Below are 24,172 nucleotides of genomic sequence, written 5' to 3' on the forward strand. Positions count from 1 at the left end.
TCAAGATTCATTCAACATTGAGACCAATAGATCTTCTCTTACAAGTGTAGACCTAAAGCATTTTCATTTCATGGCCTCACAACACTGTACTCTTTGGGACAAACCATATGTCACAAAACTATAAATGCAGTTTACCTTCAGCCTCTCTTCACTGATCTGAGTTGGAGAGCAGCGTTCACTGCCTGCTAGATCTATTAGATTTATGCGACTGGTAATCCTATGATCATGCTCTTCTCCTTCCACAAATTCCGTCTAGAGAAAAAAAGAGATTACTGTACTTAGTCTGCAAAATTAAATGTTTTTCTATGACTCATCACCAAAATAAAAACCCCGTGAAGAGTCAAATCTATCACACTATTCACTTTTAAACAATATGTTAAACATTTTCTCATTTTATTTTTTTAATGAGAGTCTCATTTAAGATATACTATAACTTGCAACAAGAAAAGGAGTAAGGCGAGGATAGTAAATAGTATCAGAGACAAACACCTGAGGATTTCCAGTAGCACACCTGCACAAGGAAAATTCGTAAAAAGTGAAAGGCAGCCTAGAAGTACATTTTGGTACCTCAGCTCGGGAGCGTATCAGGACTACTACTCACTTGGGCTTCAATCCAGCACCCATCGAAATCACTAGAAGTTGTCTTTGACTTCCACTGGTGCAAGACTAAACCACTGGTGAATGAAAAGGACACTGACCTACATGCCCTGATGGGGAAGACAGAGCAAAGCATGGTGATGGCAGCAACTGAGGAAAATCAGGGAAAAAAAAATCTGTGGGAGGAAAAATTGGAGGCCCATAGACTTGGGAAGAGCTCTACTTCGCCTTCTTCTCCACCCTCGTCTCTTTGTGGAGGGTCTCTGTCTCCTATATACAAACTGATAGGGTGGAAGAGCAGACTCATGTCTGCTAGGGATAGGTGCCACTGACCTGAGTGCACAGGTGTGTTTCAGTAGCTTCTCGTTTAACAGTCCCTGGAACACTTTGCATTATCCTATCTCTGACCCAGGTCAGGTATGTTGGAGACATCACTGGGACATAAACATTCAAAACTGTGTATTATAGAATTTTCTCCCCTTGCTATAACTGAACCATGAACATATTTCTATAGTGCAATAAGTATATATAGTGCAGAAACATTAGAAAAGCAGTGTCCTGAAAAGTTTACAGTATGACTCAGACATGTTTACAATGTGCATTTTAAAAAAAAATAGTACTGTGAGTATATAAAATAAACCAGACCTGGCTACTTAGAAAGCAGGACTACTACTTCTTTATTCAGCCCAGTATATTTAACACAACCCTCCCCTACTTCATTCTTTTCTAGGCAGCACACAATAATTGAATTTTCTACCACTACATTATTGCAATGATTAAAAAGAAAAAAAAAGGTACTCTATACCTTTGTCTGTGTCATCACGAGGGAGAAGACAGAATGAGATCTAGAGCTCTTGTCATTCATGCCTGTGGCAGCAGTTGCTCTCTGTTTATTTCCTAGCTCAAGCCAACTCTGATAATAGAGATAAGAGACAGGATATTAAGCGAAAGGATTCTGTGAACAGCTAACAAAAGTTTAAAGAGCTCTGCAAAAATGAACAAATATACTGTATCTACATGCTGGTATTAGCAGTAGCGTGGGCCACTAAAAGGAAAATTTTGGTAGCCCACAAAATACTTTGGGGATGTAAATTATGTAGGATGCCAACATTAATCAATGTTTTGAGCATTATTGATACTTTTTTTCCTCCTCTGAACACAGGGGTCAAAATGGGGCAAACTTTTTGAGACCTTGGTGTTACCACAAGGAAAAATGGAACCACTACTACTTTTGTCTAAACTTAAATGAGAAATTAAAATGAGAAGTTTAGGCCCCAATCCTGCAAGTAATTTCACCTGGGCACAAGGGTCTGCCCACACGTAATCAGCTGCAAGATCAGATAAGATGTCATAGGCTAACAGACTAGGCTTTGTAAGCTCATGTTTATCATCACTGAAAACAAGCATTCAGGAGTGAAGAAAGGAGCAATCATGAGGCAAGAGAAAGATTTTTACTTACAGCTATTAGAAGACTGATTTTTATTACTTAAAAACTTCATCATCATCATCTTACCTGGATATCAGAATAAGAACTGACCATGTTCCTATAAAACAAATAAATAGTTCTAGTTCAAACCAGTTCATTTTGTTTCTACAAAAGTCATTAATGGTTTAATTTTTGAAAAAATTTACTGAGTTATAGACAAATACATACACTAAAGCTGAACTTCATCGAGGCACCATACAAGCCTAAGTGTCTACCCCAGCGAGATTGGGCAGGATCTTAGGCCTTGATTCGGCAAAGATTTACATGTGCTTAACTTTACTCACTGAGCAGTTTCCATGGCCTCCATGAGATTATTTACAGTTCATAAAGTTAAGCATGTGTGCAAGTCTTTGCAAAATAAAGGGTCCTGCCCAATCCTGCTAGGGTTGACCTTTACATCTGCAGAGCCTTTATTAAGTCAATGGTACTGCACAAGGGCATAAGAACAATAACTAGCATATGGCCATATGAGGCCAATGTATTTACTAGAATTACAATAGTTAAGGCTTACGCTGTCAAGTCTTCCACATATGGCCCCAATACTGGATGTTCTCTAACACGGAGCTGTTGAGAATAATTGTAAAAGAAAAAGCGATTCAAATATATGAATTTGTCATAACCATTATGCAACCATCTCTTAAAAGTAAAAAAAAAACTAATGAAAATATAAGTGAAAAATGATTTTTCTACATGGCATGGTATGAAGGGTTTTTTTGGGGGGTGGGTGGGTGGGAGGTCTTACAAAAAAAATTCAATAAATGCTCCAGAGTAACATCATTACAAGAATAATAAAACCTTTATTTTACCAGGATAACTGAAAATGAGTTCTCAATTACAAAAATAACCAGGCCAAAATAGGTTACAAACTGGAATATACTGTTACTTACCAGATAGAACCGAAGATGTAACAATGTGTGGACAAAATAAAATTGAGGAAAATTCATAACTGGGATTTGCTATAAACTCTCTTTACTACTTTTACACTGAAGTTTTAAAAATACCTGCACACTTAATTACCTGCCCAAGACTTAACAGAAATTTAGCCCAAGTCCATCAGCAAACGTATTCTGCCAAAATCACCATCCAACCTAACCCTCCCAATTTAATAGAGCCGTAGGGTGCTCTGCAGAGAACTAGAATAAAAAAGTGCTGCATATAAATGAATGCATTTCACTAATAAGTGCTGTGTATTGGGGGGGGGTAGTGGGCTCTTCTTCTCTTCAGCATTTCTTGGTTTAGTAATCTCCCTCTCCTCTTTGTTTTGTTTTTCCCCCACTCCTGTCATTTAATTTACTCTCTCTCTCTTATCTGTTTATGATCTTCTGCTTTTACTGGCAGCACAAGAACCTGAATTGTCCTCTTTCATGTTTGTTTTTCCCCTTTGATCTCAATTTGTTCAATGCTTCCTTCTAAACTTTCTTTCACCGTTCTGCTTTCCCCAGCCCCACTCCATAGTGCTACATCTTCACTGCAAAGAGGTGTGTTTTTACATCAAGGTAACTATCTTGATGTAAAATCCTAGTGGAAGCAAGGCATTGTCGTTTTTATGCCAGTGTAGCTGGTCAAAGTCAATATTAGGTAGGGGAAAAATAAGACTGATCTTGACCAGCTACATCAATGTGAAAATTACCTGTACCTTGTCTCCACTAAGATTTTACACCAAGATCTCTCTCAACGTAAAACACATTTTTTTTTAGTTAAGACAAAGCCTTAGGGTTTATGTACACTAGGATTTAAAGGTGTGTTATTAGATCATATTAGCTAAACCAATCTAACAAATGCCTTCTAGGACAAGTTGTTCTTTAACACAATTTAGTAATTTAGCAACTTGCCTTGCCTCCATAGAGTTTCAAAAGGAATTAATTAGCTACTCAATCTAAAGTCACACCTTTAAATCCTACTTAAAACACAGCTTTAGGGCTGAAGTCTGTATCAAGCAGAGACCTCTGCTCTGCTCCTCCAAAGCAGGGGGGCAGGGGAAGGTATACATGAGAAACCCCAAAATGTAAATGTAGACAAGGACCAAAAAAAGAGAAAAAACCCCCAAAATCCTAGAATTGGAGTTAGGGAAATGATAGATAGAAAAATCAATGTATCAAATCACAATTTTGGGGAAGGGATTAATTGTCTGTTTCTTTCAGATGCTATCAGCTTCAACTAATTTGGTATGAAGTAGGGTTGCCAATTCTGATTGGACGTACTCCTGGAAGTTTCATCACATGACAATCTTTAATTAATGATTAATCTTTGTCCTAGAGTCTCCAGGTATTAATCCTAGAGGGATGGCAACCCTCCCTACAAAGAAGGCATTCAGAGAGCAATCCTCAAAAAAGTAAATTCCTCCACTTGGAGGAAGACTGATGGGCAAAATTAAATTAAAGCCCTATCTGCAGATTCCAGCTTTCTCACAATGTTACTTTAATTAGAAATAACCCTGGCTCTGTTTTTAACTTCTTCTATGCAGGGGCATCATCAATATCAGTAGCAGAAAGGTGGACAGATTAGTAAAAGCATTTGGGTGAACCAAGACTCCCAAAATCAGTGTATGTTTCTTCATTTTATCGCTGAAAACTTTTTGGTCATGCAGTAGTGGAGAAAAATAAAATTTAGTCTGCAAAATATTACTCAGTTAATATTTAACAACCTTAAATCTAAAAACTACCTTATAATTTGACAATATTTTATTGAAACTGGCATAACAATGTATTTTTAAAATTCGTACCAGTATAAATTCTAGGCACTGAGTACATAGCTAAAGATGCTTCATAGCAGTCCAATGTGTGTACCATCTTCTCTGTAACTCTTATTTAGTAGGAGCATTTATAACAAAGGTAAAATATTAGGAGATGTGCTCATTTCTTTCTTCTTGCTTATCACACAACAATATTGCTACATAATCTACCTATACAACAACTTCCAAGCTTGCCTGACAGGAAGCTTACCATATCCTTCCAGTTAGGAGACAGGTGCCACTACATCTTGTATATTGACAGATATATTAAGTGTCTATATTATGAGTAGTAACTTACAGGTTGTTTCTTCTGTCCATTTTCAGCTTTAAAGATGAGCAAATCATGAATTTTCTCATTGTAGACTTCAAAATAGCTCATTTCAAAATGGTACAAAATCTAATTTAAAAAAAAATAAATATGAGTCAGATATTCTGCCAGACTTCTTTTGTCATTTCCAGCCAACACATTTAATGGAAGCTGCAGGTATTCTACACCACCGGTGCAAGCTTTCATTTTGAAGTCCTCTTCCAACAGCAGCAAGATCCTAGACAAGAAATCTTAAGTATACAAACTTATTACAATTCTATCCACTGCTTTCCACAGCTGTGAAATTTCTGAGATTTAAAAAAAAATAATAAAAAAAATGACATGTCAACATTGTGCTTCTAATACATTAAAAAAAGTTTTATTCACTCCTGCAGGAGTCCCATATTCTTTTATGGACTAAGCTTCCACAGTATGATAAATACAATACATGAAATAAAGATTCTGACTGGTGGAGCTGGCACACTTAGGTGATTTTTTACCTTGCCTCAGAAAAGGGACATGCATTGTCATAACTGGTATCCACAATTATCTTAATTTATTGAATGAGGATTTTTCCATGATAGTACTCACCCCTTCCCAGACTCCTATAGTATTTATAAAATTGAAATGTATTGTTTAAGGAGCAAAGAAGACTGAAGTAAAACAATGACAATACAGAGAAAAATAGAACTTAGATGATTTATGGCAACAGAATCACTTATTCACAGCACATAAGCATAGACAGTCACTTATATCCACTCTATTGGCATTCATTAGAAACTATAATTTGATACTCTTTATTGCTAAATTCAGCCGTATACTACTTAGATTCCTCAATGCCTAACAAAACTTTTATAACTTCTGTGCCTCACAGTAAAGCAAAATGATTTATAAGCTTCGTAGCTGTGAATACCAATATATTTATGTATGCTGATGTGCTGAATACTTTGGCAATAGATAAAGAAATTTAAGCAAGTTAAAACAAAGAAACCTTCCTGTATAAACTTCACTCAAAATTACCCTCACTATTTTATAATCAGCAAAATTTAGTCACCAAACACTTGTATGCAGCCTTTTCTGTCCTATAAGAAAGCAATTACATGTTCTTGATCTCTAATTTATCTTTACATATGTGGACAATAACATCAAATAAGATGTGAAATAAGCCAGATGTCCCTCTGTTTTACATTTAATATCTCCTTCAATAAACTTTCAAAAATCAGATTTATAAATTGAAGAAAAAGATTCAAAACATTCTTTCTAGGGAGCATCCATACCATTCTTACCAAGGACAGTATCTTGTATTTGTAGCAAGGTAAGATTTAGTTGTCTCAGTCCTCTCTCAGGCTCTCTGGTCTAGGTAAAAAAGAAGTACAATACCAAAAACCAGCGCTCTCTACCAAATTATTAGGAATTCAATCTTAGCAAAGCCTGAATCCCAGTAACCATAAAAACAAGAAAAGCACATCTCTGGAGGAACTTCTTGTGATAAGAATCACTCAACAAAACCCCAAACCATCCTTCTCTCTAGAAAGCATAGGTATACACGGTGTATACATACCAAGTTGCCATCACAACCACATACAGATTAGCCATTGTCTGAATGCATCTTAACCTGCTCAACAACCCTGGTGACCCTTCTGCTAGACTTCCTTACAAAGATTCCAAAGCAAAATTATAGAAGCTGTAGTACGTGTTTCCAACTAATTGCAGATGCTTCAGTTTGGCTCATTTCTTGCTTGTTGATCTCTCCATCTGATAAATGTTCCTCTCCACATGAGCACCACAATTTTTCTCCTTGAAATGGTTTTTGGCTCACCAAACAATTCAGCTTTAGCATCATTTCCAACATGCTAACTTGGAATAATGGGACTGTCCTGCTCTTCCACAAACTCCAGCATATGCAACTGCTTTCTTCAGCCGGCATGACCTACATTACTCTAGAAAAACAACGAAGAATCTGGTGGCACCTTAAAGACTAAGATTTATTTGGGCATAAGCTTTCATGGGTAAAAAACCCACTTCTTCAGATGCATGGAGTGAAAATTACAGATGCAGGCATTATTACACATGGAGAAGGGAGTTACCTTACAAATGTATAATAATGCCTGCATCTGTAATTTTCAATCCATGCGTCTGAAGAAGTGGGTTTTTTACCCACAAAAGCTTATGCCCAAATAAATCTGTTAGTCTTTAAGGTGCCACCGGACTCCTTGTTGTTTTTGCGGATGCAGACTAACATGGCCACCCCGATACATTACTCTAGGTAGCACCAATGCAACAGATGTAACAATGTTGCCTTCTAGGTTTATAACATAGGCTCCAATATGGAGTATTGAAAAAACTTCCCGCTAAATTATAATTGATCCTTTCCTGAAAGAAGCAAACAAGGTATCATAGAGGAACAAAAACAAAACAACAAACAGCCATTTGTTGTCCTGAGAAATCGAAAAGGTTATTATACTGAAGGATATCACCCATATAAACTGTATGATAAAACACATTTGAGGTGCTGAACTTCAAACAACTGAAAGGCTGTCTCCATTTGACCATGCAAGTTACTGTACCAAACATATATGATGTACCTGAGTATTGAGAGAAACTTTGGGACAAAGCTTGCATTTTATCTTTGTCCTCCAAGTTTCTATCTGCGCTCTGGGACTCTACTTTTTGCCACTTTTTCTTTGGATAATGAATCCATGCTTGAGGGCCTAAAGACTTTATGGAATGCTCTTCCAACTGTGGATTCAGTAGATCAACTAAAAGTAAGTGCTTGCCTAAACACAAAAGTTATACAAGCATGCTTTAGTCTTTCCCATCTTAAAAAAAAAAAAAACCACCACCTTTAATCCTACTTGTCTTTCCAACTACCATTCCTTTCATCTGTAAATTCATTGAACACACTGTCTACAATCACTGCCTGGAGTTCCTCTTCTCCAATTCCATCTTATACCACCTTCAATCCAGCTTCTGCCCTCAAAACTCCGCTGACCTTGCTCTCGCCAAAGTCTCCAGTTACCTCTTCTTAGCCAAATCTCAGAACCAGTACACCATCCTCATTCTCCTTGACCTGTCAGCCGACTTTGAAATAGTCAACCAGGCTCTTCTTGCAGTCTTGTCCTGCCTTGGCTTCTATGAAACTTTACTCTCCCTGTTATTCTCCTACCTTTCTATTTGCACCTTCTGTGTGTTCTTTAAAGTATGCCCCTCATCCCCCCTTCCGTGTTCCCACGGGGCTCTGTCCTTGGTCCCCTTTGCTCCCTCTAAATCTTATTTTTGTATAATCTCATCTGTAAATACAAGTTCTATCAGCATCTTTGTGCTGATGACCCTCAGGTCTCTCAACCACAGGCCTGTCTCCTTCTGTCCAAACTAAAATCTTAGCCTGTCTCTGATATCTCCTCATGGATATCCAGCTGTCAGATCAAGTTCAACATGGCTAAAAGAGCTCTTAATCTCCCACCACACATGATTTTCTTTTACAATCACTGTAGACACCACCACCAGCTTGCCTGTCCTATCGATCAGGCCCATGCTCCAGGTGTCATCTTCGACTTGGACCTTTCTCAGATTTTCACAACCAGGCTGTGTCTCAATCTTGCCAATTCTTTCTACATAACATCTAAGGTATAGCTTCTCATCCATCCACAAAGCTAAAACATTCATCCAGGCTGTCAACTTGCATCTCAATTAGTACAACATCCTTTTCTCTGGATATGACAAATGCAATCTTGCCGCACTGATATCCATTTAGAATTCTGCTGCAAAGATCACTTTCCTAGTTCAGCACTTTGAAACTGTCACCTCTCTTTTTACATCCTTTCACTGTCTTCCCTTCTCCTCTATCACATCAGACATAAGCTACTTGTTTTCACTTTGAAGGCCCTTCACAGCCAACCCACCCCCATCCACAAAGCTATCTAATTATCCTCCTTGAAATACCTCCTTTAAATGTTCTTTTGTCTTGATACCTACAAAAATCTTGACAGGAGTTAAGATGCTGGTGTACCAACACCACTGCCTATCATTCAGCTAGTATTGTCTCACTGTTTCCTTGTACTCCTCTGCTAGTATGTCTTTATCCATCGAATGTCTTATATTTAGGTTGCAAGCTCTCTGTCTTTATGTTTTGCATTTGCACAGGCCCTAGCACAATGGTTGATAACTAGGGCCCTTAGGCACTATGATAATACAATTAGCTAAAATGGTACAACCCCATTAGTGGGCATGCAATTTTATCAGTATAAAGGTGCTTATAATGGTACAGCTATTCCCATATGGGAAGGGGAATAAGTTATACTCCAGTATGAGACACCTTTACACTGATTAAAAAAAAACTAGGACTACTTCTGACACCTTAGAGGGCAAGCCAAATAAATTTGTTAGTCTCTAAGGTGCCAGAAGTACTCCTAGTTTTTTTTGCTGTTACAGACTAACATGGCTATCACTCTGAAACCTTTACACTGATAACTACAGCCACTCTAGGGGTTGTGTCAGTATAACTATTTTTGTAAAAGAGTCACATACACGGATACAAAAAGTGTGCGTAGATCAGGCCTAAAAGATTGTTCTTAAGTAATCACGGAGCTTTATGTGAATTAAAAGATGACTTCACAATAACTAATATAACCAGAGACAGTTCATCTAATTGTTCAAACTTTGGTTCTTTTTCATGGTTTCCTTTTTTCATATTATGCTCACCTGTGTTTATCCCAAAAGTAATATTAATGAAGAAGGGCTTACATTCATTAAGTTAGGAAAGGATTGCATATTTGTCTTTTCAATGGCACATACCATAGCAAGAAAACGGAGGTCTTGACATTAAATAAGCTATGCTCTGAGTAAACAAGAAGGCCGCTATACAGTGCGGACTTGTCCAATAGTAAGACATTGCCAAGACTAGGGAGAGGGAAACCCAGAATAACCTCTGCCATTTACACTGCGGATCTCTTAAATCTCTCAAAATTTCAGAATCAGAAAAGTTGAGAGGAGGAATGTTTGTTTTTAAATAGAGTAAAAATTGTTACCATTAGGCTATATCGTTAACAGTTATTACTGAGTTTCATTTTTATACATCAACACCAGATCTGCTAGGATTTTTATTTACCCCTTTTTCTGTAAATTTTTATCTTTTACATACAAAAAGTATATATAAAATAATACCTAGCCTTTTGGTACGGTACCAATAGTATGTATAAATTTCTTTTTGCATTATTCCTGATATGGGACTATAGCACAATATATTATTTGGATTGTCTAGAGAACGTTACTTGTCAGTTTTAGCAAAAACAAAATTTAAAGCAGCAGCAGAGTACAGAAACTAGGAGGAAGTAAAATAGCACTAAAGAGTAGAATGATAGGAATTAATATCAAAATCCTTGATAACAATATACTCTAATACAATACATCCACAATAGAAATAAGCTTTCTGACACAATACCTGTTGTGTGTCCATTTGTGCTATTTGAGTAAAAAGATCTTCACAAAATCTTGGAATTATTCCTAGTTCTTCACCAAATCCCATCATCCTGTAATTACAAAAGAATGTATACACACACACACACACGTAGTTTTTTAAAAGATGATGTTTACATTTATCTGCCTAATGTAAATATTAATTATGTTGTAGTTAAGACCATATTACAGTTCAAATCCCAGATGCATTTCTAAATTATACAAATAATTATAGAAACAAATCAAAGACTTTTTTTTTCTCATGAAAAAAAGTTATCGATACCTGACCTGGTATATACAAACCAATTTATCCTCAGACTCCAAATTGAAGTTTATGGGCCTCCCTTTAAAGTCCTGTCTACCAGTCCAACTTCTTGAACTCATTACTACTAATTTTATGAAAAAGTCATACTTAACACATTTCAAAGTATACCAACATTTATAAAAATCAATGCATAGAGGCCAATTCACTTGAAAATCACAAGTTTGTTCAAAAATAAATCTGGCATAGTTGTTCCGATACTAATCACCTCATTATCTCCAGTTCATACCCTTCTTGATTTGAGTTTTGCATCTTTAGTTCAATTTAATTTCAGTTTCAATTTGAAAAAAACAGCCATTAACTCAGCTAGTAAATGTTTACATTCATAGCTGCAGTAGTAAAAAGAAATCTGTTCTGAAACTACAATCCCAGCACAGTACTAGTTTATGTCAAACATTAAAACGCTGTAAAATGTGACCTTGTTTAACATGAAAATGAGTACTGTCCTCTTCATTCTCCTCCCCTACATAGCTACTGAAAAACTTGTTTAAAAAAAAAATCACATAGAGTAGTTATTGTTCAAGTAGGAAGTACAGCATCTTGTATACTTCTACTGAAGAGCTATGCAATAGAGGAATCATAAATTAATCGAAGTCCCGCACAAGTGTTGTGCCAACATCTGAGAACTGTGAAGCCTAGTACAGAGAGGTACAAATCAATGTTTGCCAGAGAGAAAAATGACAGTTGGGAGAGAACAAGTCATTTTTAAGCTTTTAAGAAGGATGCTAGAAATATGACAATTTTATACTATAGAAAGTACTGAATGTGTCTGTTTTAGTCCACCTTTACTAAATACTGCAAGTCAAAATTGGGTTTTCAAAAGAATGACAAAAATTAAAAAAAAAAAAACACACTTCTGTCTAAATATTTTCAGTTACAACTTCTGCAAACAACAGCTCAAGACAATTATAACAGGAAAAGTTTAGCGGAAAAATAATCCCCCCCCCCCATTTGTTTACTTTGTGCATTTGGCAGTATTTCGCATGTAGTCATTTTTACTCTTCCCTTGTAGTCCATTTCTCTGGATTGATGCGTGGGTGTTTGCAGAAGATTTGGGTGTTAAAGACAGTAAAAATACTTTACAAAAAAAGAAAAAGAGTTAGGCAAACTTGAGGCTTGTCTACACTACAAATGCTTGGCTGATCTAGCTATACTGGCACAGCTATCTCAGCAGAACCTCTACTGTAGGTGCAGCATGTGCCAACAGTTGTAGTTTTTTTGCATCTACACCGAGTTGCATCTACGTCGGGGGTTTTGCCGGTCTAAAAGTATTGAAAAACAAAAAACAGCCCCTAGCCAATATAACTATGTTGCCAAAACTTTGCATAGACTAAGACTGCACTAAAAGTTAAGCTGACCTAACCCCCATTATAGACAGCACTAGGTCAACAGAAGAATTCTTCTGTTCACCAAGCTATCATCTCTCTGGGAGGTCGATTAACTGAAGTGACAGAAGAACCCCTCCCGTCGCTGTAGCAAGTGTCTACACTGAAGTACTATTGTGGCGCTGTTGCAGCATTTCTAGTGAAGACAGCCTAACATTTGACTGTAAAACCACAAAAATGGGCTGAGGAAGTCAGTGGGAGATACATATGTGAAACTTTTTTTAAAAAAATTTACTAGATTTCCAGTTGAAAAGGTCTCTTTAAAATAAAATTCCCATTGACTTCCTTTAGATTAAATATTGGGGGGTGAGGGAGTGTGTGTTTTTTAAAAAGAAGATCAGGATCACCTTACAACATTCCTTCCTTTCATTCCTGAGAAACTATAGACGTAACTATTTCTGCTTATAGGGCTTCTTTAGTAAGCAGCACGCTCGCTATGATGTCCATTTCACAAAAAATTGTTAAACTACAACAAACAAAAAGGGTGGGATTTTCAGAAGCACTCAGCCTTAACCTTAACCTAAAAGTTCCCATTAACTTCACTGGGAGCCAAGTTAAGCCAGTGCTGACCTCTTCTGATAATCCCACATTACTATGTAAAGAAGAATCTTTTGGGGTTTGAGGCATTTCTGGACTAAAGCCTCTGTGGGTTTGATAAAGCTGCCTGCCAAGTGCTATTAATATCCTCTAGGCACATTGATACATGTTTGATTTTATTACACATACAACGCTGGAATTCAAATTGAAGATCCTTAGAAGACATACATTTAAGAACATACGAATGGCCCTACTGGGTCAGACCAAAGGTCCATTTAGCCCAGTATCCTGTCTTCCGATAGTGGCCAGTGCCAGGTGCCCCAGAGGGAATGAACACAACAGGTAATCATCAAGTGATCCATCCCCTGTCGCTCATTCACAGCTTCTGGCAAATGTTTGTTACTGCTTTTAAGATAACATTTTTTTCAGTATGGTTTTCTCAATATTGCCCAGCCAAACAATATTAATTCTGCTTTAGCTGAACCAAGTGCCCCAGACTTGAATTCATTAGATCAAACAATGGAAGTAACATAGCCCTTGAAATAATAGCATAATAACATATTCAATTAATAGTATTTGTCCAGCTCTGATTATCTTAATTTCTATTATAAGTGTTAAATAGCAGATTTTCAAAAGCTTAACAACTCAATCATTTACAAGCCTATTTAAATTAGGCCTCTTTTAGCAAACCCAGGTGATTTATAAATTCGGCTCCAACAGAAACATTTCCAAATTATAACACTTGCAATGAAACTTACGTATATGATTTTCCAGAACCAGTCTGTCCATAAGCAAAAAGACAGGTGTTGTATCCCTCAAAGGCTCTTTCTAGGAGCGGTACTGCCAATGCCTTATATATCGTCTTCTGGCTGGCAAAGTTAGGATGACAGTGGTCAAAAGACCAGAATGAAAAGTCATAAATGAAGTCGTACACTTGTTTTGTTTCTGGATGTCGCACGACTGTCTCCTGGCCACTCATTGAGACCACTTGGGATGCTTTTTCTTTTCTCTCTCTGCATAAGACACAAAAACAAACTTTACAGATAAATGTAACATTAAAAACAAAGTATGTTATGGTGGTCAACTCAATCTATTTTGTGATCAATTATTTTCTAAAGAGCCAAGGTGTTTTACCTTTATGTAGAACATTATCATCTAAGAAAGAACTGTTTAATTTTGCAGAAAAAAAATAAACAAGTCTTTTACATGGAGCAGTGACCTATAACATTTTCTACCAGTGGTTGCCCATCCTAGCCTGAACTACATTAATGTGCTTTTTAATTTTTTTTTCTTTATTTAGAAAGAAATCAGATCTTTTCACATACATTATGTGTCAATCGAATGAACATCTTTAATAGAAGGACCATACTGCCTACCTGATATGTATAAAAAGGTTGTTTATGATACCACACATTTAATTCAGCTCAGTGTATAAAATAGACCTACGCTAAAATGAAAGATTGACTTTAAAATAAAGCTGAAGATTTTTAATATGGTTAAATAAAATACTTGCTACATCCTTTCTAACTATGCACTGTAACTGTTTGCCTAGTAGATCAACTGAAATGATTCAGGAAACTTTAGCAGTTAAACATAACTAACAAATTAAAAATTATATTACATCGCTTCTACCAAGATAATAACGATTCTTTTGAACATATACTGTAGAAACTATTTTAAACTGTCCAAATCAATCTCTGAAAACAGTTGATTACTAACCTGTCACTGAAGGGCCTTACTCGCACAGCCACAGTCACTTTACTGTTTTCTTCTTTGAGAGGATTTTCGTCTGTGCAAGTGTTCTGAGCTACAGTTTTTATTTTAAGTGCAGCAGGTTGCATAAATATTTGACTCTCTTCTGCCCTGGCACTTCTACTTATGGACAAAGAGTTGGATGCATTGGTGTTCTTTTTCTGTGTAACTTGAAGACAAGGAGTCCTGTTCTTAAGAGTAGACGAAGCTGGACTTTTGGCATCCTGAAGAGTTCCACGCATTGGTGTAGCCTTTATTCCTTCTGTTGTACCACCGTTCCTAGGTGTTCTTTGTCTTTCCAAACTGCCATATTTAGCAACTGAATTTCCTATCCTTTCCTTTCTAGTCAGTTCATTAAAATTATCTTTTTCATTCAGCTTTACACCTGGGGTCCTGTTAACAAGTTTTGTTGCTATTAAATGTGCTGATCTAGGAACATCATTTTGAATTTTGGCATCAGCAATAGTTGTCCTATATTTCAAACATTTACTATTCTCATTTCCACTTGAACCATTAAGATTAGCAAGGGAATCTTTATTTTTCAGATCAGAGCATCTCTTTCCATTCATCTGACCTTCAACTAACTGAGTACTAGATTTAATGTAATGGGTGTTGTTAGTACTAATGCCTGGTGGAAATACATTTTTGTTGTTTGTCTGTGCAACAACAAAATCACTATTTTCTGTCCCAGGTTCACTGTTCTTATTGGTTTTATGTTTCTCTATTGATCCAGTCCGCATACGTCGCTGCAGGGTAAGTCTTCCATCTGTTTGGGTATTTTCAACGTCTTGTGCTGTGTTCTTCTCCAACTGTTTATCAATAGAAGTGGATATTTTGCTTGCTCCAGTTCTTCTCTGGAGAGTTAACCTACCTTCAGGTTTAAATGTAACTGAAGTATCACCTGCATTTTTACAGGCAGAAATCACATAGGTCCTATTTATTTCTTTGGTCTTAGTCAGAGAGAGAGAGAGAGAATTATCTTTTTCATTTTCTGGTCCCTGTGATTTAAGCTGCTGTCCAAACCTGTTGCTTTTAGGAAAGGTATTTTGTGGAGGATTGTTTTGGAAAGAAGAAACACCAAGCACATCCGTGTGGTTTCTAGTAGGAACTGTGTATATGGGCATTTTGGCTTCAAGCACGTTTTAATTTTAGGATTTAAAATATACACCCAAGCATTTCCTGAGAGATTAACTTGATTTTTAATTTTATCTTCTCTACAATCAAGTGAGCCACCATCCAGCTTTTACATGGAATCTGTAAAAGTAAAGCAAACATTTATTTTTATCCTGAAGAATGCAAGTTATTTTTACTACAATGTATTCAAGTCCTTTGTTGGGTAATATATATTCAGTCTAATGTTTAAAGTAAATGATATCCCCCCCTTCTACCTCACACACAAAACACACATTTGATTAAAATGCTACTGGCCACAACATTGAGAATCATTGCAATAGGGTGAGGTGCAAACTTTTATACTGGTGACCCCTTTCACATAGCAAGCCTCTGAGTGCAACCCCCCCTTATGAATTAAAACCACTTTTTTATATATTTAACACCATTATAAATGCTCAAGGCAAAGCAGGGTTTGGGGTGGCGGCTGACAGCTCGCGACCCCCTCATAATAACCTTATGACCTCCTGAGGGGTCCCAACCCCCAGTTTGAGAACTCCTGCCCTATTGGATGCAGGTTTGGCTAGAGTGAGTCACACATTTGTGACAAATTGTGATTTTTGCAATTCACGTCTAAGAGAATGTCTACACTGCAATCGGAGGTATAATTTGAAGCTCAAGTAGGCATACCTGTATCAGCTTTAATTTAGCTCAATGGTTCTCAACCAGGGGTACGTGTACACTTGGGGGTACGCAGAGGTCTTCCAGGGTGTACATCAACACATCTAGATATTTGCCTAGTTTTACAACAGATGACATAAAAACCACTAGCGAAGTCAGTACAAACTAAACTTTCATATGACTTGTTTCAACTGCTCTATATACTATACACTGAAATGTAAGTAAAATATTTATAGTCCAATTGATTTTTTTATAATTATATGGTAAAAAGGAGAAAGTAAGCAATTTTTCAGTAATCATGTGCTGTGACACTTAGTATTTTTATGTCTGATTTTGTAAGCAAGGAGGTTTTAAGTGAGGTGTAACAAATCAGATGCCTGAAAGTGGTACAGTTATCTGGAAAGGTTGAGAGCTACTCATCTAGCTAGTTCACTAAAAATAGCAGGGAAGATGCAGTGATGCAGGCTTCAGCACAGGCTAGGAACACAAGTAGGTACCCAGGGTTCTGGGCAGGTTTAGACAGCCCATTCTGAAGCCAATAGCACCACTTCTTCACAGCTGCTCTTAGCCGTGTTAGCTAGATTAAAGCTATTGTGGGTACGACTACATGAGCTACAATCACACCTCTTTGAGTAGTGTAGATGTATCCTAAAAATTAAACACAGATCCTAAACAAGGTCCAGATGGTACAAAATGCAGTAGTCCAACTTAGTAACACTGGTCACCATGGGCATGTCACCCTGTTGCTCTACTCTTTACACCAGTTTCCAGTTGAAGAAAATCCAATTTAAGGGCTCTTCTCCTGATAGTCAAAGTCCTCCATGGAATGACCTCTAGCAACCTAAGAAACTGCCTCTCCCGCTATCATATTTTCCCACATCTAAATTCCACTGGCACTATCAATCAAAAGGAGGAAGCCTGTGAATGTAGGAAGCAGATCTTTTACAGGAACTGTACCTAGACTGAAAGAAAAGGAGTACTTGAGGCAATTCACAACCAGAAAAAATAAGAATGACTAGTAACTATACTATGTTCAGAATCAAATGCAGATCTATATAGCTTATTTCCCCCTCCCTATGTCCCACACACATACACAACAGAGAAGGGAAAAAAAACGCCTCCAATTAATCAAGCTATGTCTCCTAGGATGGCAAAGGTAGACAATTTTTGTTTTTTCTATTTTTTAAAAGACTCAGGAGGCACTCAAGCACTATAGTGTTGGGGTCCATGATGTAAGTTACCACATAGATTTGACAGATCAGACACACTCAGATGTGTGTCACTCCTGATTATGCAACATTTTAGGTGTGATCTGATTATATAGTGCCTTCAATCATCCAGATGTATCACCTGGAATTTCAAAGAGGCACAACCACCTTAGGTGTCCAACTGCTATTAAAAGTCAATATGAGCTGGATGCCTAACTCCCTTAGGTCCCTTTGAAAATTGCAGATATTTTACCTAGCAACACAGGCCAAAGAGTATTTTATCAACATGTATTTTGTATTCTATCTAAATATATTGCTAATATATCTTTGAGGTGGATGGGCTGTATACAGAGAGTGAGGAAGGTTGACATGATAGCAGGGTTGGTTAAGACTAAAAGTTTAAAATCCATCCCTTTTTAACTGTGGTTTTTGTTTTTTAATTTGATAGTGAGAAAAACCTTAATTTTCTTCCTATAGTTAATTGCTCTCTCCAGTTCTGCACTTTTCATTACAGGACAAAGTTTACATAGCTCAAATGCTGCAAAGAGAGTAAAATGCCAAAACAAAACCTATTAGCCAGCCATCAGCTTGATGTGAGAAACTACTTCTATAGTATTTGGAGTTTGCACAACAAAGAGATTTGAGAGCTGTAGCTCACGAAAGCTCATGCTCAAATAAATTGGTTAGTCTCTAAGGTGCCACAAGTACTCCTTTCCCTTTGAGCAATGATTTATGTTATATGCTTTTGGATCATTTACTACTATGGTCTCTAAATTATCCTTATTTCATTTTGATTTGGCTTTAAAAATGCTTAAGATTGAAGATACATGATCTTTCTTGTTCCAATATAATTTGTAACTACTTAAGGAATATTACTTCTGCAGCAAGATTAATCTCTCAGTTTATTGCTGCTTTCATTTTAAGAATTTTTGACAAAATAAGTAATAAAGAAAATATACATTTGTAACTGAGCTATTTGTTTAGATATAAAATTCAAGTGTTCAAAATTAGGTTAAAGCTTAAACAGATCAATGAGCTATTACTATATTCACCAAATCTATTCTCTTCAGAAAAAGCCTGTCAGATAAGGTTACAATTTTTGTATAGTCACAAACTTTCACTTTTATGCCCCAAATTCAACTGCATCCCCAGCCCTGCACAAATGCAGTGGTGCAAGCCTATGAACTATCGCCAGTACTAGTACTCATTTTGTAAAGATACGTTTGGCCATAACAAGTCAAGACTACCGTATTTCCCCAAATGTAATTTTAACAAAATAAAGATCCCAATACTGGCAACAGATGCAATACTCTGTTGGCTGAGAGTGCTTGGTTTGGGAAGGCCAGGCAACCATTCCTTTCTCCCTTCACAGCTGTCTCAATGGAGTCAACAGCCTCTCGCCCACGGAACAGCAACTTTCATGCATTCCTGTTTTTCCGGAGAAGGTAACCCATTAGCCAACCGCATTGCGAGGCACGGCGAGATCTGAGGTGGGTCCGTTTGGGGCCCTCTTTTAGAAGGCAGAGCTCCCTGGAAGGGCAGGCCCTAAGGCAGCAGCTCGGGGCTGACTCCAGCCACTTGTAGACGCTGCGGCTGCCGGTGGCTAACGGGGTAGTCTGTGCACTAAGCGCGGGCTCCCTGGGCTCGGCAAAACAGGGCCCCACTAGGGCCTCAAGGCAGTTGCCCTGCACCTGGCCGGGTGCGTCAGGGGGCCGTTAGCAAGGCCCCGAGGCATTCAAAGCAGGCACGAATGACCGTACTTCCCCATATCAACAGGGGGAAGAGTCTATTCCACTAGCCCACTCGTAGCCCCCGCACCACTAGAGAAGGGCCCCGGCTTAGGGAGGGAGAGCGGACAGCTCCCGGGGTACCAAACCCCATCTGCGGGGGGAATGAGAGGAGGGCTCCTCCACTGGGAGACTAGCCCACCCCCAGCCTCCGCACAGCTACCTCACTTACCTGCCCCCAGGCAAGCGCGCCAGCGGCAGCCGCCCTCCGGCGCCCTGTTCGAATGCGCCGCGCCGCCCGCGATTGGCTACAGCCCTGGTCGCGTCATACGCAGCACGGCCGGGCGGGCCCTAGCAGTTGTCTGGGGAACGGTCTTCCCTGCTGAGGCCTGGGCGCTCATGCTCTGGGGAGCGGGGAGATCGCTGCCGGCCCCAGGGCGGGGGGCTCCCCAGCGCGCCGGAGTCTGCCCCCAGGGAACCCCCTGCCCGAATGTCCTGCTCCTCCCAAGGGCTTTGTGATAGAATGACCTTGCGCGCTGAAGCAGTTGGCCTTCCGTGGGAAAGCAGGTGAAACCCTCCTTCGCACCGTGCAAGGTTTAGGAGCAAGAGAGGCAGGGCACCCTCAAGCAACCGCTAAGAATTTCCTTTGAATATTTGTTCTCACTTTTCTTTTTAACGAGCCGTTTGGAAGCTGGGAGAAAGCTCCCCACCTGAAAGTGTCCCTGCCAGTCTTGAAAAGGAGTACTTGTGGCACCTTAGAGACTAACCAATTTATTTAAGCATAAGCTTTCCTGAGCTACAGCTCTGTAACCAGAGCGATCACTTAAGGTGAACTATTACCAGCGGGGAGGGGGGGCGGGGGACCCTTTTGTAGTGATAATCAAGGTGGGCCCCCTTTCCAGCAGTTGACAAGAACGTCTAAGGAAGGGGGGGCGGGGGGGGTGTCTTTTATGGACACAAATCAGACGTCAAGAATTATAACATTCAAAAACCAGTTGGAGAACACTTCAGTCTCTCCGGTCACTCGATTACAGACCTAAAAGTGACAATACTTCAACAAAAAAACTTCAAACACAGACTCCAACCAGAGACTGCTGAATTGGAATTAATTTGCAAACTGGATACAATTAATTTAGGCTTGAATAGAGACTGGCAGCGGATGGGTCATTTCACAAAGTAATACCCTATTTATCCATATTTATCCCTCCTTCGCCCCCCCACTGTTCCCTCAAGCATTCTTGTCAACTGCTGGAAATGGCCCACCTTGATTATCACTACAAAAGGTTTTCTCCCCCCCCCCCCTTGCTGGTAATAACTCATCTTAAGTGATCACTGTGGTTACAGTGTGTATGGTAACACCCATTGTTTCATGTTCTCTATGTATACATATCTCCCCACTGGTTTCAGAGTAGCAGCCCTGTTAGTCTGTATTCACAAAAAGAAAAGGAGTACTTGTGGCACCTTAGAGACTAACCAATTTATTTGAGCATGAGCTTTCGTGAGCTAGTGAGCTGTAGCTCACGAAAGCTTATGCTCAAATACATTGGTTAGTCTCTTAGGTGCCACAAGTACTCCTTTTCTTTTTGCAAATACAGACTAACAGGGCTGCTACTCTGAAACCTGCCATTCTTGGCTCTTATCCCATCTCCCCTGCTCTGCACCATTTTCAGCAACTCACACAAACGTTAGCACCTGCTTCCAGGCAGCTCCATACACAAATACCCTCTCTGAGCTGGCCCCCTAAGGCCAGAGCCTTCTCTTTCAGATCTGTGCTCAGGACCTCCCTGTGCTACAAATCCTATAATAAATCAATCTATTACTAGTTGCTAGGTTGAGCTGCTGATTAAGATAGTTGATACTTCATTTATAACTAGCTACTGAAAGCCTGTGCTGTTACCCCACTGTGATTCATAAAGTCGTGTGTGTAAAAAAAAAACCTGCAAATGGCAGAGACCTTAAAACTAGTGGTGAAGAGTATTCAGAGCATGTACAAATGGTTAGGCAATAAATCTTTTTTGAATGGTCAAAGATTACTTCTGCTACCTTGCATCTGATTTTAAGAAAAATATAAACATTACTAAGATTTTGCAGTACCTATGAGATAAAAAGTAGTTAGATTTGAGTCATACTTTTTTTTAAAAAGTGTATATATATATATATATACACACACACATTGAAATTATGGATGACAAGATATTAATCCACAAAAGGAAGGGCTTTCTGAGTTAATGTAGCAGCGAGAAACTGCTGAATTGGAATTCATTTGCAAATTGGATACTATTAATTTAGGCTTAAATAGAGACTGGGAGTGGCTAAGTCATTATGCAAGGTAGCCTATTTCCCCTTGTTTTTTCCAACCCCCCCCCCCCCCCCGACGTTCTGGTTTAACTTGGATTTAAACTTGGAGAGCGGTCAGTTTGGATGAGCTATTGCCAGCAGGAGAGTGAGTTTGTGTGTGTGTGTGTCCCTGGGGAAGAAAAAAAAAGGGGGGGGGTGAGAAAGCCTGGATTTGTGCTGGACATGGCCCACCTTGATTACCATGCACATTGTAGGGAGAGTGGTCACTTTGGATGAGCTATTACCAGCAGGAGAGTGAGTTTGTGTGTGTATGGGGGTGGGGGGGTGAGAAAACCTGAATTTGTGCTGGAAATGGCCCACCTTGATTATCATGCACATTGTAGGGAGAGTGGTCACTTTGGATGAGCTATTACCAGCAGGATAGTGAGTTTGTGTGTGTGGTTTTTGGAGGGGGGTGAGGGGGTGAGAGAACCTGGATTTGTGCAGGAAATGGCCCAACTTGATTATCATGCACATTGTGTAGAGAGTTGTCACTTTGGATGGGCTATTACCAGCAGGAGAGTGAATTTGTGTGTGGGGGGGTGGAGGGTGAGAAAACCTGGATTTATGCTGGAAATGGCCCAACCTGATGATCACTTTAGATAAGCTATTACCAGCAGGACAGTGGGGTGGGAGGAGGTATTGTTTCATATTCTCTGTGTGTATATAAAGTCTGCTGCAGTTTCCACGGTATGCATCCGATGAAGTGAGCTGTAGCTCACAAAAGCTCATGCTCAAATAAATTGATTAGTCTCTAAGGTGCCACAAGTACTCCTTTTCTTTTTGTGAGTTAATGTCATACCCTTAACATTTAGTATAGTATATAGTGTACCAATTTAACTGATACCTTCTCTGTTGAAAGATTCTATCCTTCCCTTCCAAATGAACTCAGTGGTTTGTTTTTGCTTTTTCCCATATCTGGGAAATAATCCTATTATTCAATAATCCTATTATTGTTTGCAAATTCCCTTTTCTTAAGTGCCATACAATTCAAACTGATATGCCTTTGCCAGGCGTGATCAACTCCATAACATTTTCTTCAGAGGGCTCCAGTGAAATCATTTTGACAATATAAAGTCATTGTCATATATCAGTTACATCCCACAAGAGATGAAGAGGCAACTTCCATCTGAAGCAAACCTAGTTCAGCTCAAACTGAATCAATTGTCCAAAGATTTCTTTTGGCTCAGATAAATAGAGCTGCTTCCTTCAGACCACAAGGATCTTTGTTTAAGACTTGGCTTTAGGATAAGCCACCAGATGCAGTACGGCGCTTGTCTAATTGTTTATGTCTGATCTGGTGTCTGGCCGACAATTGGGGGACAAAACAAATCATATAATCTATCTCAATTAAGAATAATAACCCTTCCACTACTCTACTCTTTCTCTACATTAAGAAAACATTATAATCCAGGGTTTATTTTAATTTAGTTATTGCTTCATATTGAGCAAAATTACCAATTATTCTCCCACAAAATTTCCACAGAAAATAATCCTAAAAACAGGACAGTAAAGCTGTGTTCTATACATACTATATGCAAATACAATATCCCACCCACGTTCTTTACTAGAAAAATACTGTTAGCTGTTTCGGTTATCAGAATATTCATCAGTTGCATAATCTTATATGTTCTGAGTAGTTTTCCAGTTGGTCTTAAAGCATTCAGCTCTGTTATAGGGCAGGTAAAACAAAACAGCTGGTATTCAGAAATATTGTACATCGGCCAAACTAAAATACAAGACAAGGTAAAAATATGCCAGCAGAGGGAGACAAAAGGAAGGATAAAGTTCAAAAGCAGCAGCACAGTAAAACAAGACATGACTGTTTTCCTAATCTTAATCAAACTATGTTAACAAAGCAGTATCTGGAACACGGTACAAATCAGGATGAAATATTAAATACAATATTTTAGCATAAATATTAGTATTTGGCACTGATCAAATGAAAAATAATTTAAAATGTAAACATAGCATTCGAACTTGGAAGGGTTAAATTCTGGTAAGTGCAGACAGTGCTGTGTCATTTCCAGTACGTGCATATGCACATTCACACAAATCTTGTCTACATGAGAACATCCAGGAAACTTAATTTGAATTAACTAAAGATGTTAATTTGAAATGGGTTAATTAAACATTCTCTGTTATTCAGAATTAGTGCCCTTAATTTGGTGTAGTTTAATTGACTCTGGAATTGAATTAAGGTCACTTTAATTCTGAATGAGGATGTTCAGACTGGGTTAATGTGGTTTCACTAATCCACTTCAAATTCACACATTTAGTTAATTTGGATTAATTTTCCTGCATGTCCTCATATAAACAACCTCATACAAGACAAAAGCAGTATTGATAATGTATTGGTATTCTGGCTGTTAACCTGAAGAGGGCACCCCTTCTGAAGTTCCTAAACTGTGGCCCATGGACCACTGGTGATCATATAACAGCTGTTTTTGTTTTGAAATGAGACAAATGGAATAGATTAGTGGGGGGAAATGAAATAGAGCACAAACAGAGAATGACAACTTTCTTCAAAAAGGACAA

At 38.5% G+C, this 24,172-nt stretch overlaps 2 protein-coding genes across 3 annotated transcripts in view; both read right to left on the reverse strand.

The window, feature by feature from the left end:
- Positions 1-15,718, reverse strand: part of KIF14 (kinesin family member 14) — a 106,986-nt gene extending 91,268 nt beyond the window's left edge. For both annotated transcript variants that reach the window (XM_073356780.1, XM_073356779.2), the window contains exons 1-8: positions 14,539-15,718; positions 13,578-13,832; positions 10,562-10,649; positions 5,113-5,211; positions 2,595-2,647; positions 2,111-2,141; positions 1,403-1,510; positions 136-252 (exon numbers count right to left, since the gene is read on the reverse strand). In XM_073356780.1, the coding sequence (XP_073212881.1) occupies positions 136-252; positions 1,403-1,510; positions 2,111-2,141; positions 2,595-2,647; positions 5,113-5,211; positions 10,562-10,649; positions 13,578-13,832; positions 14,539-15,695 (1,908 nt within the window). In that variant the 5' untranslated portion in view covers positions 15,696-15,718. The remainder of the gene's footprint in view (positions 1-135; positions 253-1,402; positions 1,511-2,110; positions 2,142-2,594; positions 2,648-5,112; positions 5,212-10,561; positions 10,650-13,577; positions 13,833-14,538) is intronic.
- An 81-nt stretch (positions 15,719-15,799) lies between these two features.
- DDX59 (DEAD-box helicase 59) overlaps positions 15,800-24,172 on the reverse strand; it is a 69,785-nt gene continuing 61,412 nt past the window's right edge. Inside the window, exon 9 of the mRNA XM_073356794.1 lies at positions 15,800-15,825. Coding sequence (XP_073212895.1) covers positions 15,815-15,825 — 11 coding nt within the window. The 3' untranslated portion in view covers positions 15,800-15,814. The remainder of the gene's footprint in view (positions 15,826-24,172) is intronic.

The sequence above is a fragment of the Lepidochelys kempii genome, chromosome 8 (genome assembly GCF_965140285.1).
Source record: "Lepidochelys kempii isolate rLepKem1 chromosome 8, rLepKem1.hap1, whole genome shotgun sequence".
Lineage (NCBI taxonomy): Eukaryota > Metazoa > Chordata > Testudines > Cheloniidae > Lepidochelys > Lepidochelys kempii.